Here is an 18,808-nt window from a genome sequence, read left to right on the forward strand (position 1 = left end):
TGCTGAACTGGAATTAACAGATTTTGACTTCCCAAAATTTTGACAGAGTGGTTAAGGCCTTTGGCAAAGTCTCTCGTGATAGCCTGGATATGATATGAAAGAATAAGAACTTGATTACACAGTTGGGTGGATTAAGCCAACTTTGGCAACATCAGATACTCCCACCAGTATCATTCAGATATTCTCAAGAGGGAATCAAATAATAAACCTTCAGGCATGTAAGAAACCTACACTCTCATAGTCTAGCACCACTACCTCCAAGAGCCAAAATTCCCTAAATACTCTTTCCAGCCATGACCAGCCCTTGTCAGCAGTTGAAATATGATGGAGTTGCCTCCTGAGCTGCTCCAAATAGGCTGCACAGTGTGATGGAAAGAGGAAGGGCTTTACTCCTTCTCGACTTCAGTCAACCACACATAGAGAACTAACCAAGTCACAACCTCAGACATGGGTTTGAATCCCACTCTGGCACTTACTTTTGCTTGCTATGTAACTGTGGGAAAGCACTAACCTTGTTTGAGCTTTGGTTCCTCATCTGTAAAATGGGGGTTTTTATGCCTAATTTGCAGGATTGTTGGAAAGATTAAGTAAAATGATGTAGGTACATGTCTCAATAACTAGTAGCAATATTATTCTTTTCCTTCACACTAAGCCAATTTCTTCTTCCTATCAGTCTTAAATGTGTTCCGTGGAACTCACAGAAGTCCAACTCCTTCTCCATGGGAAAACCCTTCAGGTTGAAGATGTAACCATGGCCTCCCTAAAGTCTCCTCTTCTTCCAATTAAACATCTTCAGTTCCTTCTGTCATTCCTCTTACATTTTGGATTTTTAAAATTCTTTGCATCCAGTAGCCTTCCTCAGTACATGCTCCTTTGTGAATGGAGTCAGGACTGAGTCCAGGACTTTCCAGTCAGCAGTAAGGAATGTAGAACACACTCCTCTTTCCATCCACAAGACCCAGGGCTCCCAGTAATGCAACCTGAGCTCCCATCTCCTGTGCCACCTCCCCAGGCTGTGAGGTCATATTGTCCTTGGAATCTGCTCAAACCCTCAGGCCTTGTTCCCACAAGCTGCTGGGAATTTCCTTCCTCTCCTTTTGCAAGTAACTGTTTAAGCCCCTTCATGTTTTTGTTGTTTATTTTTCTATGAAAATTCACCCATTACTCCCAAATGCCAAGATTTGTTTGACTCCAGATTCTGATGTGCAAATGTAGAACAAACAGTTTAGGTCCACTCAGAATAAGGAGATCTCAATAAGCTATCTAGCAAGGGACTGGCTTAGTTCTCCACCAGGGGTTCTGTTCAAGCCAAGACTGGATAAAATCATGCCTGGAGTGTTGTGGTGCTGTGGGAGAAATTGCTGTTGCTTTCTTTCTCTATGTGTGTGTGTGTGTGTGTGTGTGTGTGTGTGTGTGTGTGCAGATGTGTGTGTTAGCCTATGACAAGGGCCTCTAGGCCTTGGTTTCCCCATAAACATAGGAAGGGATTCACCTAGAAAATCTCTAAGGGTGCTTCCAGCCCTTACTCCCAGATTCTGTCAGAACTTGTCTATAGCTTGTTCACGGAATCCAAGTTATCTCAGATGTGGGTGGGGCGTTTGAGGTGTATCTTATGTGTTAACAACTGGCACTGCTGTGGATGCTTCTTCATCTCTGTTTCCCCCCAGGAGATCTCAGACCTGCAGTCACGCTGCTCCCTCCAATGCTGACAGGTTAGTAAAGGCTGTTAGAGACCACAGGAGCCAGTGGCAGTTCTGGAGTATTTTATCTGGTCCTGGGGGGATGGAAAGAGAGAAAGGAAGAGATTGTCAATGCAAACCTTACAAGGGATCAGGCCTTGGAAAGGGGGTGCATGCCCAGGGGCAGAGTCCCTCCCTTTGTCCCCATACTCCCAGTCTATGGAGGCCCTGGCACCTCCACTGGGTAGCCTCAAATAGCCCCAGCATGGCTGCCTCCCCTCTCTGTGTTCAGCAAAATGCCAGGCTGGAGACTGATGTGAGGGAGGGCAGAGTTGCCCTTCTGGTGGCCAAATGCCCTTACAGGGAGAAAAGAAAGTCAGGAATGCAGATGGGGTGAGTGAAGGGGGCTAAAGTTGGGGGATCAGAGGTAGGGGCTATAACGGGAACCCTTCTTTGTTCGTGAGCAGCCTCACCTCCATTCCCAGAAGCCCCAGCCCTGCACTTCGTGGACCGGTATCGGGAGCAGCTGGTGGCCCGGGTGACATCGGTGGACCCTGTCTTGGACAAGCTGTATGGGCAGGTGCTGAGCCAGGAGCAGTATGAGAGGGTGCAGGCTGAGGCCACCAAGCCGAGCCAGATGCGGAAGCTCTTCAGCTTTAGCCCATCCTGGGACTGGGCCTGCAAAGATCGACTCTACCGAGCCCTGAAGGAAACCCATCCTCACCTAATCGTGGAACTGTGGGAGAAGTGGGGCAGCAGCAGAGACGGAGGGGAGATGGGTCCTGATGAGCTCAGCACTGAAGTCTGAACACCCGTTTTTTGAGTCCTGGCTGTCTCACCCTCTCTGGTCCCAGTTTCTTCATCTATAAACAAGTTGCCCTTGGTGGTACCTTCCAGCTCTAAAGTTACAGAGCTTTGATGGTGCCTCCGCTGGGCTTTATATGTCCATGTCCACCCAGGCACCCAGTCTACCTTCTGGGACTTCACAGGCCAACCGTCCAGGTGAGGCAACAGCATCTCAGGAAACGTCCATCTGGAGCTGGCAAGGGTTCTGCAGGCCTGTGGAAGCCTAACTCAAGGGTCTGGTTGGTGGCCCCAGCAGCCAAGCCTAGAGCCCTCCCTGTCCCCTCTGGATGCAAGGAGGAATCGGTGGGGTGTGGGAGATGGCACGTGACTGGCAACTCTGGCTGGAGACAGCAGCGGACGCAGATGCTTTGTGGGATTTGAATGGCTTGCAGATACATGCAAAAACAAACTTATTTTTCAACGCCCCATGTTGGGCTTGGCTTTTTTATTGGTATTGTTTGTGCCATGTTGTTCTGAGGTCTGGTGTTAAGAAAGCCAGGAGAGGGGTGAAGGAGAAGGCTTCAGGGGGAATGGGGTCTAGGCCTTAGCTTAGGTGTCTCTTCCTGTGGGAAGCCATGCCATGCCCTTGCACCTGGCTTAGGTTCCACTGCCCTGTGCTCTTGCAGCAGCCTGAGTATCCCTCTCAGGGCACTTACCACACTGCATTGGCCCCACTGCTTCCCCACCTGCCTATCCCCACTAGATGGTAACCTTCCTGAGGACAGGAACCACATCTGATCTGCTCATCAGTTTATTCCCAGTACCTAGTACAGTGCATGGCACATGGAGCATAATCAGTGAGGATTTATTATTAGCCAAATGACCAGGAACTGTGCCCAGATGTCTCCCTTCACTCCCTTCCTGGCTGCCATATCGCCCATGTCATACCAGGACCCACCCTAGTGACAATGCCTGTGAGCGGGCCACCTCCATGGCCCCAGGCAATCAGTAATCTTAGAACTGGACCCACTGGTGTTGCAGCACTTATATAAATGTTGTCCTCAACTCATGAAAGCAAAACCTCCTCACGCTACCCCTCCCTGAGATACAGAAGCACAAGCTGAATGCATCTCCCTCCCCACCTTCTCTATCACTTCTCACCGCCCACTTGGGTCACTGCACAGCCCTGGGGGGTCTCTTCTTTGGCCTCTTTGAATCCAAGGGTTGTTCCAAGGGTTAAATGAGCCACATGTATATGCTCAGATCAGTGTCCAGCACATTGTAAGTACACAGTGACAGGTATAACCTCTTGGTTTTATTGCTCATTGGCTCAGTGAGAGAGGTCATCAAATCTCAACTTCTCACAGCTAACCCCAAAGAGAATTCAAGAGGGTGGGGACACAAACATCAAAAAAATGAGAAGGGAAAGGCCCACACCTGTGGCATCAGTTCCAGCAGCATCATTAGCATGCACCAGAGGAGCTCTCTTTGTGAGCCATTGATTTCCCACTGAGGCCACGTTGCTAAACACGCTCGGTACATCTGGTTGACTCCATCGGGATCTCCCCCTGGAGATGAGATGTGCTTGAACTCTCGTATCCCAGCTCTTGGAGCTGTCCTGTGATGGAAGTGGATTCGGACAGAACATCTGTATTAGTTAGGGTTCTCCTTGGAAACAGAATCAATGAGAGATGTCTCTGATTATCGGATTGTAAAAGTGACTCACGCAACTGCGGGAGCGCATGAGTCCAAATTCTGCAGAGCCATCAACAAGCTGTCAACTCCAAGGAAGACGTCCGATGAACTCCTCGGGAAACGAACCGACAACTTTGACGAACTCTTCAGGAAACGAACCGGCAACTTCGACAAGCCCCCCAGGAAATGCTTCACTGAGCAGCTGAAGAAGTGAAGGTTCTCTAACCATCCTGCTTATAAGCCTTCAACTGATCACCTGGACCAAATCCAGCCAATTGCATTCTCTCACTGTGGAAGCATGACCCTTGATGAGTCATCAGTCAGCTGCAGTCAATTGACTGATGATCCGACAAACCAGCCCGTTGGTTTATTAACCAGCCTCAAATATCCTCACAGCAATCGTCAGGCCAGTGCCTGCTTGACCAGACAGCTAGGCCACCTAGCCAAGTTGACACATGAACCCAACCATCACAACATCCATCCTTTGAGAAGGATCCAGGCAACCATGGCTGCTCTCTCAAAGGTCGATAGGCCTGGGTAGAAGGCATGAGATTGTCAAGACTCTGCACCCAAGACGTTGACTCTGCACTTCCAAGGACAGGAAAGCTGTGCACAGCAAGCTTGCTTATTTGTACAGATTCCAGACCAACTGCATCCGCAATTACCTGCTGAATGTGGCAGGTGCACTACTTGCATCGGAATATGATTACCTCAGCCATATATTTTTTAGAACTTAATCCTTCCCCAAATGGCCAAAGCCCTCATGTAAGTCCCTTAGAACCATGGAAGGGTGCTCTAGGACAAAACTATTTTCTTCTATTGCCTTACAGTGGACAACACACTGGAATAGTGCTCCATCAATTGGTTCTAATTTAATCCATTCTCAAGGTAAAAATTCCCATCACCCCGGAGGGGGCTCTGATCCTCCCTCCCAGGAAGCTGCAGGTAGAGTAGGTAGCTCCGGGTCTGCCCAAGGCACTGTCCTCCAATTTTTAGTTCCCAGCTAGGGGTGTGAAAATTGCTGAGAGTCATGGCAGGCAGCGTGTCTGGGAAGAAGCGCCCAACCTTTGCAGGAGGCCCAAAAGGCGCTCACTCCCTTGCTGAGGGTATGGGGAAATTTTCAATAGCCTGTGGGTAGGTTCAAAAAGCAAGAGTATCAGATTACTCAAAGCTGAACCCAAGTATGGGTGAACCTGGAAGTTACAGCCTGCTAGTGCAGCCACCCCACCCATCCCTGCCCTGTTCTAGAAGTTTTATATGCTTTATCCATCTAATCCTAATGACAACACTATGATAACAGGTATCATTATCATCCTCACTTTACAAGGGAACTGAAGCAGAGAGGTATTAGTAGCTTTCCTAAAGTCCCACAGAGTGGCAGAGTTGGGATCCAACCTGTGGCAGGCTGGCTCTGGAGTCTGCTCTCCTAACCACTGCCCAAGCTTCTCTTAGGTAAATGACTCACTCTCATTCCAAACCAAATAAGAGATTGCTGGAACTTGTTTCAATTCACCACAATAGGGCCATAAACATACATTTAGGACTGAGTCATTATTTCTTGCTATCAGATAGATTTCAGTTAGTAGGCTTTTATTCCCTTTTGAGATCTTTTCTAATTCCCTATAGTATCCACTGAATTCCAAGATATTCTAAGTTTCTTTAACTGGTGGGATGCAGTCAATTGGTAAAAGCAGAGCTATTTTCAGGATCTGTGTTCTGCCTGCAACATATTTTACCCAAGTCTGACAAAATTGACTTTGGCATGGAGACCAGGCCCATGTCTCCCACTGGAAATGCTTGTGGAGCAGTCCCAGCCCCTCCTGGCCCAAATTTAATCACTCCCCAGAATAACTGTGGGACTATCTAGTCCCTTCAGAAAAACCCACCCCCTTTCACCTCTACTTGCAGGAGCCGGGCATGTTTGGAGATTGCCTTCCACTGACAAGGGCAGTAACTGTGTTCTGGTTTGCTAATGCTGCCTGGTTGCAAAACACCAGAAATGGATCAGATTTTATAAAGGGGATTTATTTGGTTACAAAGTTACCATCTTAAAGCCATAAAGTATCCAAGGTAACACATCAGCAATCGGGTACCTTCACTGGAGGATGGCCAATGGTTTCCGGAAAACCTCTATCAGCTGGGAAGGCACGTGGCTGGTGTCTGCTCCAGAGTTCTGGTTTCAAAATGGCTTTCTCCCAGGATGTTCCTCTCTGGGATGCAGTTCCTCAAAAATGTCACTCTTAGTTGCTCTTGGGGCATTGTTCTTCTCTCAGCTTCTCTGGAGCAAAAGTCTGCTTTCAACGGCTGTCTTCAAACTGTCTCTCATCTGCAGCTCCTCTCTCAGCTCCTGTGCATTCTTCAAAGTGTCCCTCTTGGCTGTAGCAAACTGTAGTGCTCCAGTAAACTAATGAAGGCCCATGATGAATGGGTGGGGCCACACCTTCATGGAAATTATCCAATCAGAGTTATCACCGACAGTTGGGTTGGGTGCATTTCCATGGAAACAACCTAATCCAAATGTTCCAACTTAATCCCCACCTAATATGTCCGCCCCCACAAGATTGCATCAAAGAACATGTTCTGGGAGACATAATATATACAAACTGGTACAGTTAGTTTGCATAACCAAGGCAGATGGGCTAGGTGAGGACATCTTTGAAATAGACCACGTGAAGGAAAGCCAGACTGTGTGGGTGTAGTGTTGTAAAGTTTGTGAGTTGTGATCCTGCATATGTGTATCCATGAGTGACAGGCAGCCAAGAATGGACTATAATGGAGCCACCCACCCACTGCCATGCATACTAAATTGTAGCAGAAATAGCCATGTTTGTACAAGTGAACTTTCCCCCCAGACCCAGCAGACTGGCCACTGAGGAGCTGTTACCAGGGGCCAATTTCTAGGAAAAACAGAGCAAGCCAGGCTGCAGTAGGAAAGAAAATGAAACTGATGAGCAGAGAGAAGCAGGAGGAAGGGATGGAGATGGTGGTTGCCCTGGATTGCCCCCCAGTCCTTGCTTCCAGAGTGTTGCTAAAGGCACGATGCATCTGTGCCCTGGTTTCCAGGAGCCATCCTGCTTCATTATAATTTTCCCCTTTTATGCTTTCCCTAGTTCCAGTGTCTTTTCTGTTACTGGTGACCAAGACTCCTATAAAATTCACTGCCTTCAATCTCTTTGGGAATAAGGCAGAAACAAAATGAACAATTATGTCTTTAATGTTTTCCTTCATCTTTCCAGGGCCCATCAAACCTCTATCCAGCTCATTACATCCAGCTCTTATTCATAGCATCAATGTTTGGTTCAATCAACCACAGGTTTTCTGGGGCCCAAATGGGTTCCAAATCTGGTGCTTTCAGAGCATGAGCCCCCAACCCCACCCCTGAGGGTTAGGTTCATGTGTCAGCTTGGCCAGGTGATGGTGCCCAGGTGTCTGGTCAAGCAAGCATTGGCCTAACAATTACTGCAAGGATATTTGCAGCTGGATAATAAACCAGAAGGCTGGTTTATTAAATCATCAGTCAATTGACTGCATCTGTGGCTGATACATCAATGAAGGGCACGTCTTCTGCAATGAGAGAATTCAGTCAGCTGGATTTAATCCAATTAGTTGAAGACTTTTAAAGAAGAGAACTTTCACTTCTTCAGCGAGCCAGCTTCCCCTGGGGAGTTCATCAAAGACCTTCATCGGAGTAGCCAGCTTGCTGCCTGCCCTCTGGAATTTGGACTCATGCATTCTGCCCTCTAGAATTTGGACTCGTGCATCCATCCCCACAGTTGCCTGAGACACTTTTATAAAATCTTGTATTTACAGATATCTCTTGTTGGTGCTGTTTCCCTACAAAACCCTAACTAATACATCTTGGTACCAGGAGTGGTTCTTGAGAAACAGAATCTTAAAATGGACTTTTACAATTGGCTTTCTACTTTGATTAGATTCAAAGGCACTAAGGACTCCATTTCCATTAATCAAGATGACACTGATAAAGAAGGCGGGTCAAGATGGCAGACTGGTGAGCTGTATATTTTAGTTACTCCTCCAGGAAAGTAGGTAGAAAGCCAGGAACTGCATGGACTGGACACCACAGAGCAATCTGACTTTGGGCATACTTCATACAACACTCATGAAAACGTGGAATGGCTGAGATCAGCGAAATCTGTAAGTTTTTGTGGCCAGGAGACCTGCACCCCTCCCTGCCAGGCTCAGTCCCATGGGAGGAGGGGCTGTCAGCTCCGGGAAGGAGAAGGGAGAACTGCAGTGGCAGCCCTTATCGGAAACTCATTCCACTGATCCAAACTCCAACCATAGATAGACTGAGACCAGACACCAGAGAATCTGAGAGCAGACAGCCCAGCAGAGAGAAAACAGGCATAGAAAAAAACAACACGAAAAACTCCAAAATAAAAGCTGAGGATTTTTGGAGTTCTGGTGAACATAGAATGGGGAAGGGCAGAGCTCAGGCCCTAAGGCTCATATGCAAATCCCGAAGAAAAGCTTATCTCTCTGCCCTGTGGACCTTTCCTTAATGGCCCTAATTGCTTTGTCTCTTAGCATTTCAATAACCCATTAGATCTCTGAGGAGGGCACTTCTTTTTTTTTAATCCTTTTTTCTTTTTCTAAAACAATTACTCGAAGAAGCCCAATACAGAAAGCTTCAAAGACTTGCAATTTGGGCAGGTCAAGACAAGAGCAGAATTAAGAGAGCTCTGAGACAAAAGGCAATAATCCAGTGGCTGAGAAAATTCACTAAACACCACAACTTCCCAAGAAAAGAGGGGTGTCCGCTCACAGTCATCATCCCGGTGGACAGGAAACACTCCTGCCTATCGCCAGCCCCATAGCCCAGAGCTGCCTGGACAACCCAGTGTGATGAAAGTGCTTCAAATAACAGGCACACACCACAAAACTGGGCATGGACATTAGCCTCCCTGCAACCTCAGCTGATTGTCCCAGAGTTGGGAAGGTGAAGCAGTGTGAATTAACAAAGCCCCATTCAGCCATCATTTTAGCAGACTAGGAGCCTCCCTACACAGCCCAGCAGCCCAGAACCGCCCTGGGGGGACAGCACTCACCTGTGACATAGCACAGTCATCCCTCAACAGAGGACCAGGGGGTGCACGGCCTGGAACAGGGACCCACTCGCAAGTCTTAGGAGCCATACACCAATACCAAGGACTTGTGGGTCAGTGGCAGAGAAAAACCGTGGCAGGACTGAACTGAAGGATTAGACTATTGCAGCAGCTTTAAAACTCCAGGAACACCAGGGAGATTTGATTGTTAGAGCCACCCCCCCTCCCTGACTGCCCAGAAACACGCCCCATATACAGGGCGGGCAACACCAACTACACACGCAAGCTTGGTACACCAATTGGACCCCACAAGACTCACTCCCCCACTCACCACAAAGGCAAAGCAGGGGAGAACTGGCTTGTGGAGAACAGGTGGCTCGTGGACGCCACCTGCTGGTTAGTTAGAGAAAGTGTACTCCACGAAGCTGTAGATCTGATAAATTAGAGATAAGGACTTTAATTGGTCTACAAACCCTAAAAGAACCCTATCAAGTTCAGCAAATGCCAAGAGGCCAAAAACAACAGAAAATTATAAAGCATATGAAAAAAACAGACGATATGGATAACCCAAGCCCAAGCACCCAAATCAAAAGATCAGAAGAGACACAGCACCTAGAGCAGCTACTCAAAGAACTAAAGATGAACAATGAGACCATAGTATGGGATACAAAGGATATCAAGAAGACCCTAGAAGAGCATAATGAAGACATTTCAAGACTAAATAAAAAAAAATAGATGATCTTATGGCAATTAAAGAAACTGCTGACCAAATTAAAAAGATTCTGGACACTCATAGTACAAGACTAGGGGAAGCTGAACAACGAATCAGTGACCTGGAAGATGACAGAATGGAAAATGAAAGCTTAAAAGAAAGAATGGGGAAAAAAAATTGAAAAAATCGAAACGGACCTCAGGGATATGATAGATAATATAAAACATCCGAATATAAGACTCATTGGTGTTCCAGAAGGGGAAGAAAAGGGTAAAGGTCTAGGAAGAGTATTCAAAGAAATTGTTGGGGAAAACTTCCCAAATCTTCTAAACAACATAAATACACAAATCATAAATGCTCAGCGAACTCCAAATAGAATAAATCCAAATAAACCCACTCCGAGACATATTCTGATCACACTGTCAAACACAGAAGAGAAGGAGATAGTTCTGAAAGCAGCAAGAGAAAAACAATTCACCACATACAAAGGAAACAGCATAAGACTAAGTAGTGACTACTCAGCAGCCACCATGGAGGTGAGAAGGCAGTGGCATGATATATTTAAAATTCTGAGTGAGAAAAATTTCCAACCAAGAATACTTTAATCAGCAAAGCTCTCCTTCAAATTTGAGGGAGAGCTTAAATTTTTCACAGACAAACAAATGCTGAAAGAATTTGCTAACAAGAGACCTGCCCTACTGGAGATACTAAAGGGAGCCTTACAGACAGAGAAACAAAGAAAGGACAGAGAGACTTGGAGAAAGGTTCAGTACTAAAGAGATTCAGTATGGGTACAATAAAGGATATTAATAGAGAGAGGGGAAAAATATATATGACAAACATAAACCAAAGGATAAGATGGCTGATTCAAGAAATGCCTTCATGGTTATAACATTGAATGTAAATGGATTAAACTCCCCAAATAAAAGATATAGATTTGCAGAATGGATCAAAAAAAAATGAACCATCAATATGTTGCATACAAGAGACTCATCTTAGACACAGGGACACAAAGAAATTGAAAGTGAAAGGATGGAAAAAAATATTTCATGCAAGCTACAGCCAAAAGAAAGCAAGTGTAGCAATATTAATCTCATATAAAATAGACTTTAAATGCAGGGATGTTTTGAGAGTCAAACAAGGCCACTCCACACTAATAAAAGGGACAATTCAACAAGAAGAAATAACAATCATAAATGTCTATGCACCCAATCAAGGTGCCACAAAATACATGAGAGAAACACTGGCAAAACTAAAGGAAGCAATTGATGTTTCCACAATAATTGTGGGAGACTTCAACACATCACTCTCTCCTATAGATAGATCAACCAGACACAAGAACAATAACGAAATTGAAAACCTAAACAATCTGATAAATGAATTAGATTTAACAGACATATACACAACATTACATCCCAAATCACCAGGATACACATGCTTTTCTAGTGCTCACGGAACTTTCTCCAGAATAGATCATATGCTGGGACATAAAACAAGCCTCAATAAATTTAAAAAGATTGAAATTATTCAAAGCACATTCTCTGATCACAATAGAATACAATTAGAAGTCAATAACCATCAGAGACTTAGAAAATTCACAAATACCTGGAGGTTAAACAACACACTCCTAAACAATCAGTGGGTTAAAGAAGAAATAGCAAGAGAAATTGCTAAATATTTAGAGACAAATGAAAATGAGAACACAACATACCAAAACCTATGGGATGCAGCAAAAGCAGTGCTGAGGGGGAAATTTAGAGCACTAAATGCATATACTAAAAAGGAAGAAAGAGCCAAAATCAAAGAACTAATGGATCAACTGAAGAAGCTAGAAAATGAACAGCAAACCAATCCTAAACCAAGTACAAGAAAAGAAATAACAAGGATTAAAGCAGAAATAAATGACATAGAGAACAAAAAAACAATAGAGAGGATAAATATCACCAAAAGTTGGTTCTTTGAGAAGATCAACAAGATTGACAAGCTCCTAGCTAGACTGACAAAATCAAAACAAGAGAAGACCCATATAAACAAAATAATGAATGAAAAAGGTGACATAACTGCACATCCTGAAGAAATTAAAAAAATTATAAGAGGATACTATGAACAACTGTATGGCAACAAACTGGATAATGTAGAGGAAATGGACAATTTCCTGGAAACATATGAACAACCTAGACTGACCAGAGAAGAAATAGAAGACCTCAACCAACCCATCACAAGCAAAGAGATCCAATCAGTCATCAAAATTCTTCCCACAAATAAATGCCCAGGGCCAGATGGATTCACAGGGGAATTCTACAAAACTTTCCAGAAAGAACTGACACCAATCTTACTCAAACTCTTTCAAAACATTGAAGAAAATGGAACACTACCTAACTCATTTTATGAAGCTAACATCAATCTAATACTAAAACCAGGCAAAGATGCTACAAAAAAGGAAAACTACCGGCCAATCTCCCTAATGAATATAGATGCAAAAATCCTCAACAAAATACTTGCAAATCGAATCCAAAGACACATTAAAAAAATCATACACCATGACCAAGTGGGGTTCATTCCAGGCATGCAAGGATGGTTCAACATAAGAAAATCAATCCATGCATTACAACACATTAAAAATTTGAAAGGGAAAAATCAAATGATCAACTCAATAGATGCTGAAAAAGCATTTGACAAAATCCAACATCCGTTTTTGATAAAAACACTTCAAAAGGTAGGAATTGAAGGAAACTTCCTCAATATGATAAAGAGCATATATGAAAAACCCACAGCCAGCATAGTACTCAATGGTGAGAGACTGAAAGCCTTCCCTCTAAGATCAGGAACAAGACAAGGATGCCCGCTGTCACCACTGTTATTCAACATTGTGCTGGAAGTGCCAGCCAGGGCAATCCGGCAAGACAAAGAAATAAAAGGCATCCAAATTGGAAAAGAAGAAGTAAAACTGTCTTTGTTTGCAGATGATATGATCTTATGTCTGGAAAACCCTGAGAAATCGACGATACAGCTACTAGAGCTAATAAACAAATTTAGCAAAATAGCGAGATACAAGATTAATGCACATAAGTCAGTAATGTTTCTATATGCTAGAAATGAACAAACTGAAGAGACACTCAAGAAAAAGATACCATTTTCAATAGCAACTAAAAAAAGCAAGTACCTAGGAATAAATTTAACAAAAGATGTAAAAGACCTATACAAAGAAAACTACATAACTCTACTAAAAGAAATAGAAGGGGACCTTAAAAGATGGAAAAATATTCCATGTTCATGGATAGGAAGGCTAAATGTCATTAAGATGTCAATTCTACCCAAACTCATCTACAGATTCGATGCAATCCCAATCAAAATTCCAACAACCTACTTTGCAGACTTGGAAAAGCTAGGTATCAAATTTATTTGGAAAGGGAAGATGCCTCAAATTGCTAAAGACACTCTAAAAAAGAAAAACGAAGTGGGAGGACTTACACTCCCTGACTTTGAAGCTTATTATAAAGCCACAGTTGTCAAAACAGCATGGTACTGGCACAAAGATAGACATATAGATCAATGGAATCGAATTGGGAATTCAGAGTTAGACCCTCAGATCTATGGCCGACTGATCTTTGATAAGGCCCTCAAAGTCACTGAACTGAGTCATAATGGTCTTTTCAACAAATGGGGCTGGGAGAGTTGGATATCCATATCCAAAAGAATGAAAGAGGACCCCTACCTCACACCCTACACAAAAATTAACTCAAAATGGACAAAAGATCTCAATATAAAAGAAAGTACCATAAAATTCCTAGAAGATAATGTAGGAAAACATCTTCAAGACCTTGTATAGGCGGCCACTTCCTAGACTTTACACCCAAAGCACAAGCAACAGAAGAAAAAATAGATAAATGGGAACTCCTCAAGCTTAGAAGTTTCTGCACCTCAAAGAAATTTCTCAAAAAGGTAAAGAGGCAGCCAACTCAATGGGAAAAAAATTTTGGAAACCATGTATCTGACAAAAGACTGGTATCTTGCATATATAAAGAAATCCTACAACTCAATGACAATGGTACAGACAGCTCAATTATAAAATGGGCAAAAGATATGAAAAGACAGTTCTCTGAAGAGGAAATACAAATGGCCAAGAAACACATGAAAAAATGTTCAGCTTCACTAGCTATTAGAGAGATGCAAATTAAGACCACAATGAGATACCATCTAACACCGATTAGAGTGGCTGCCATTAAACAAACAGGAAACTACAAATTCTGGAGGGGATGTGGAGAAATTGGAACTCTTATTCATTGTTGGTGGGACTGTATAATGGTTCAGCCACTCTGGAAGTCAGTCTGGCAGTTCCTTAGAAAACTAGATATAGAGTTACCATTCGATCCAGCGATTGCACTTCTCGATATATACCCGGAAGATCGGAAAGCAGTCACATGAACAGATATCTGCATGCCAATGTTCATAGCAGCATTATTCACAATTGCCAAGAGATGGAAACAACCCAAATATCCTTCAACAGATGAGTGGATAAATAAAATTTGGTATATACACATGATGGAATACTACACAGCAGTAAGAAGGAACGATCTCGTGAAACATATGACAACATGAATGAACCTTGAAGACATAATGCTGAGTGAAATAAGCCAGGCACAAAAAGAGAAATATTATATGCTACCACTAATGTAAACTTTGAAAAATGTAAAACAAATGGTTTATAATGTAGAATGTAGGGGAACTAGCAATAGAGAGCAATTAAGGAAGGGGGAACAATAATCCAAGAAGAACAGATAAGCTATTTAACGTTCTGGGGATGCCCAGGAATGACTATGGTCTGTTAATTTCTGATGGATATAGTAGGAACAAGTTCACAGAAATGTTGTTATATTAGGCAACTTTCTTGGGGTAAAGTAGGAACATGTTGGAAGTTAAGCAGTTATCTTAGGTTAGTTGTCTTTTTCTTACTCCCTTGTTATGGTCTCTTTGAAATGTTCTTTCATTGTATTTTTTTTTTTCATACAGTTGATTTAAAAAAGAAAAAAATGTTAAAAAAAAAAAACAAGGAAAAAAATATGTAGTGCCCCCTTGAGGAGCCTGTGGAGAATGCAGGGGTATTTGCCTACCCCACCTCGATGGTTGCTAACATGACCACAGACATAGGGGACTGGTGGTTTGATGGGTTGAGCCCTCTACCACAGGTTTTACCCTTGGGATGACGGTTGCTGTAAAGGAGAGGCTAGGCCTCCCTATAACTGTGCCTAAGAGCCTCCTCCCGAGTGCCTCTTTGTTGCTCAGATGTGGCCCTCTCTCTCTAGCTAAGCCAACTTGAAAGGTGAAATCACTGCCCTCCCCACTACGTGGGATCAGACACCCAGGGGAGTGAATCTCCCTGGCAACGTGGAATGTGACTCCCGGGGAGGAATATAGAACTGGCATCGTGGGACGGAGAACATCTTCTTGACCAAAAGGGGGATGTGAAAGGAAATGAAATAAGCTTCAGTGGCAGAGAGATTCCAAAAGGAGATGAGAGGTCACTCTGGTGGGCACTCTTACGCACACTTTAGACAACCCTTTTTAGGTTCTAAAGAATTGGGGTAGCTGGTGGTGAATACCTGAAACTATCAAACTACAACCCAGAACCCATGAATCTCGAAGACAATTGTATAAAAATGGAGCTTATGAGGGGTGACAATGGGATTGGGAAAGCCATAAGGACCACACTCCACTTTGTCTAGTTTATGGATGGATGAGTAGAAAAATAGGGGAAGGAAACAAACAAACAAACAGACAAAGGTACCCAGTGTTCTTTTTTACTTCAATTGCTCTTTTTCACTTTAATTATTATTCTTGTTATTTTTGTGTGTGTGCTAATGAAGGTGTCAGGGATTGATTTAGGTGATGAATGTACAACTATGTAATGGTACTGTGAACAATTGAATGTACGATTTGTTTTGTATGACTGCGTGGTTTGTGAATATATCTCAATAAAATGAAGATTGAAAAAAAATTAGTATCGGCAGTAAAAAAAAAAAAAAAAAAAAAAGATGACACTGATAGTCCATGGCATGAGTTGGCAATGGAGATACACAAAATATCACCATCTGATTCTCCTAATCATACTCTCATATGAAGCAAGGCTCTGGGTGACAGTGTTTTTGACACCTTAACAGAGTTTTGTGTGGTTAAGAGGTATAATGATGTTAGTTTGTGGCTCTTAGAAACACTGGATAAAGTTACAAGAGAAAGGGATGAGCTAAAGGCTCCAAATTTGAAACTTAAGTGCCATATGACAGATGTAAATGTTTCTGTGTGCACCCTGAAAGAAAATCTTATTTTCTATGGCCACACACTTGAGATTTCTGAAAACCAGACCCAGAGTCTCATTGTGTGAGCAGCAGATTTACAACATAAACTAAAATCTTAGCTTCACAGGATGTCCACTGTTAAAGTAAAGGCATTGATTGGAAAAGAATGGGATCCTGAAACTCGGGATGGGGGCACATGGATTGATAATAACAGTAGTGAGGACATTGGAACCCTGGAATCTGCTGAGTCTTTGCTAGATATACCTGTAGTGGTCTGTCTTGAAGAAACAGCCCCCCACCTACAGTCTGTCCTGAGGAGACAACTACACAACCTCCAGCCTGCCTTGAGGAAAGAGCTTCCCAACCTCCAGTCTGCCCTGAGGAGCCTGACATCCAACCCCAACCTAAAGAGATTAACCCTTCAGTGCCTGCTAAATCTATAATCACCTCCCCTGAGGAAGCAGCCCTCAATCCTCTGTCTGTAGAGATTAATCCTGTTTCAGGAGATAAAACTGCAATGGAATGTTCCAAGGTAAATGGCTTGAGGGATACTTCTAATTCTTTTAATGCCCTACCCCCACCACCAGTCTTTGCTTCAAGACCTATAACTAGACTAAAGTCCCAACAGGCCCCAAAGGGTAAGGTACAAAGTGTGACCCATGAGAAAGTATGCTATACTCAAAAAGAACTGCATGAGTTTTCCTATTTGTATAGACAAAAATCAGGGGAATATATGTGGAAATAAAAATTAGGGGTGTGGGATAATGGTGGAAGTAATATAAAGTTGGACCAGGCAAAATTTATTGATATGGGTCCAGTAAGCAGAGATTCTGCATTCAGTGTTGTAGCTCAAGGGGTTAGAATGGGCATTAACTGTTTGGGCAGTTGGCTGAAAGATGGATCAAAAGTTGGCAGACACTACCTGAGGTCAAAATGCCAGAACTGCCCTGGTATAATGTAGAGGAGGAGATTCAAAGGTTTACAGAGATTGGAATGTTAGAGTGGATTTATTATGGAAGACCTGCTCTTACACGCCTGGAATGTCCAGAGGACACACCTTTTACCAGGACTGTGAGAAATAAATTTGTGAGACTAGCTCCATCATCACTGAAGAGCTCTGTAGTCGCCCTTCTCTGCAGGTCAGATATTACTGTGGAACTGCTGTCACTGAGCTGGAATCCTTAAACACAGTGGGGATAATCAGATCCTGAGTTGGCAGAAGCCATGTAGCAGCAGTTAATTGCCAAAGACAAGGTGGGTGTGGCTACCATAATGGAAAACAGGCTTAAAGTAGCAGTCAAAATAATCTGACTCACAGAGACTTATGGCCTTGGCTAGTAGATCATGCAGTACCTAGAAGTAAAATAGATGGGCAGTCTACGAAATCCTTATTTGATCTATATAAGCAGAAAATTCTAGGTCAAATGAACAAAAGTCTAACTTGAATTACAAAAACAGAGTCACAGCCCCTTAATTCCCAGACTTGAGACAGTTTACAGACCCAGAGCCCCTTGAGTGAGGGGAAGGCCAGATACTCTTGGGGAAGTACCCCCTTACACTGCCAAAAATTTATACTGTTAATCTTCCTCCCAGCCTTCCCCAAGGGGACCTACAGCCTTTTACCAAGGTAACTGTGCATTGGGGAAAAGGGAATGCTCCAGGCAGAACCACACTACCGCGTTCCTGGACGCACCTCTAGAGACTAAAGCTGCAGAGGAAAGCAAGGCAGTGGCCACCCGGGTGAGGCCGGTTGTTGTGTTGGGGAAGGAAGGGTCACGGGCGGGGGACGAGCCTCAGGGGCCTGGCGGGCTGTGTAGAACTCAACAAAGGATAACTGAGAAAAGCTCTAATGTTTGGGTTAAAAGAGGGAAAAAATGGGTTAAAGAAAAAACTTCACAATGTAAGTAAAATATTTTGGGATGAATGATGAAGAAAATATGCCATATCAAAGCTTGGGGGCTGCAGCTAAGGCAATATTCAGAAGACGATGTGTTGTTTTCAATGAACACATTAGAAAATAAGTTGAAAGTCACTTATCTAAGCTACCAAGTCAAGAAGCTGGAAAAAGCTTCCCCATGTTCAAGCTCGCACTAAGCTGTGTCTGTCTGTCTGCGCAGCCTTCGGTGACCGTGTGTCACCGAAGTTTAAAACTCAGAGGTGCGCACGTGTCGACTTGGAAAGCTGGAGAGAAGTCCATCCAAATATGAAGAGTGCGTGGGAGGATTATTGATGATTCAAATTTTTATTCCTTATTCTATAACGTCCACGTTTTCTAAACTGAGTTTTAGTTTAGGATGGGCGTGGGGCGGAGGAATTCGTGCGCAGGCTGTTTTTATGCCAACTCCCCAAGAAAGGGTTCGCGCATCCCCCCCACCCGCACTGCGGTGCGCCGCTTGGGGTACGCGGAGGGGGCGTAACTCCGCGAGGTGCCCACCTCGCCCCAGGAATCGGAGCCGGCGGGGATGGCAGCCTCGGCCCCGCCCCTCGCCGGGCCCCACCCCTCTCGGCCAGGTCCCGCCCTCAGCCCCCGCCTCCCGGTGAGGCCCCACCCTCTTCCCCGCCCCTCGCCGAGCCCCA

At 44.0% G+C, this 18,808-nt stretch overlaps 1 protein-coding gene across 4 annotated transcripts in view; it reads left to right on the top strand.

Annotated features, from left to right (window-relative positions):
• The window catches only part of LOC119513611 (NACHT, LRR and PYD domains-containing protein 1-like), a 47,310-nt gene extending 44,361 nt beyond the window's left edge, over window positions 1-2,949 (top strand). For 3 of the 4 annotated variants that reach the window (XM_037808973.1, XM_037808974.1, XM_037808976.1), the window contains 2 exons: window positions 1,668-1,712; window positions 2,147-2,949. In XM_037808973.1, coding sequence (XP_037664901.1) covers window positions 1,668-1,712; window positions 2,147-2,487 — 386 coding nt within the window. In that variant the 3' untranslated portion in view covers window positions 2,488-2,949. The remainder of the gene's footprint in view (window positions 1-1,667; window positions 1,713-2,146) is intronic. The other variant, XM_037808975.1, reaches the window with a different exon arrangement.
• The last annotated feature ends 15,859 nt before the right edge of the window (window positions 2,950-18,808 follow it).

Source organism: Choloepus didactylus, chromosome 18 (genome assembly GCF_015220235.1).
Source record: "Choloepus didactylus isolate mChoDid1 chromosome 18, mChoDid1.pri, whole genome shotgun sequence".
Lineage (NCBI taxonomy): Eukaryota > Metazoa > Chordata > Mammalia > Pilosa > Megalonychidae > Choloepus > Choloepus didactylus.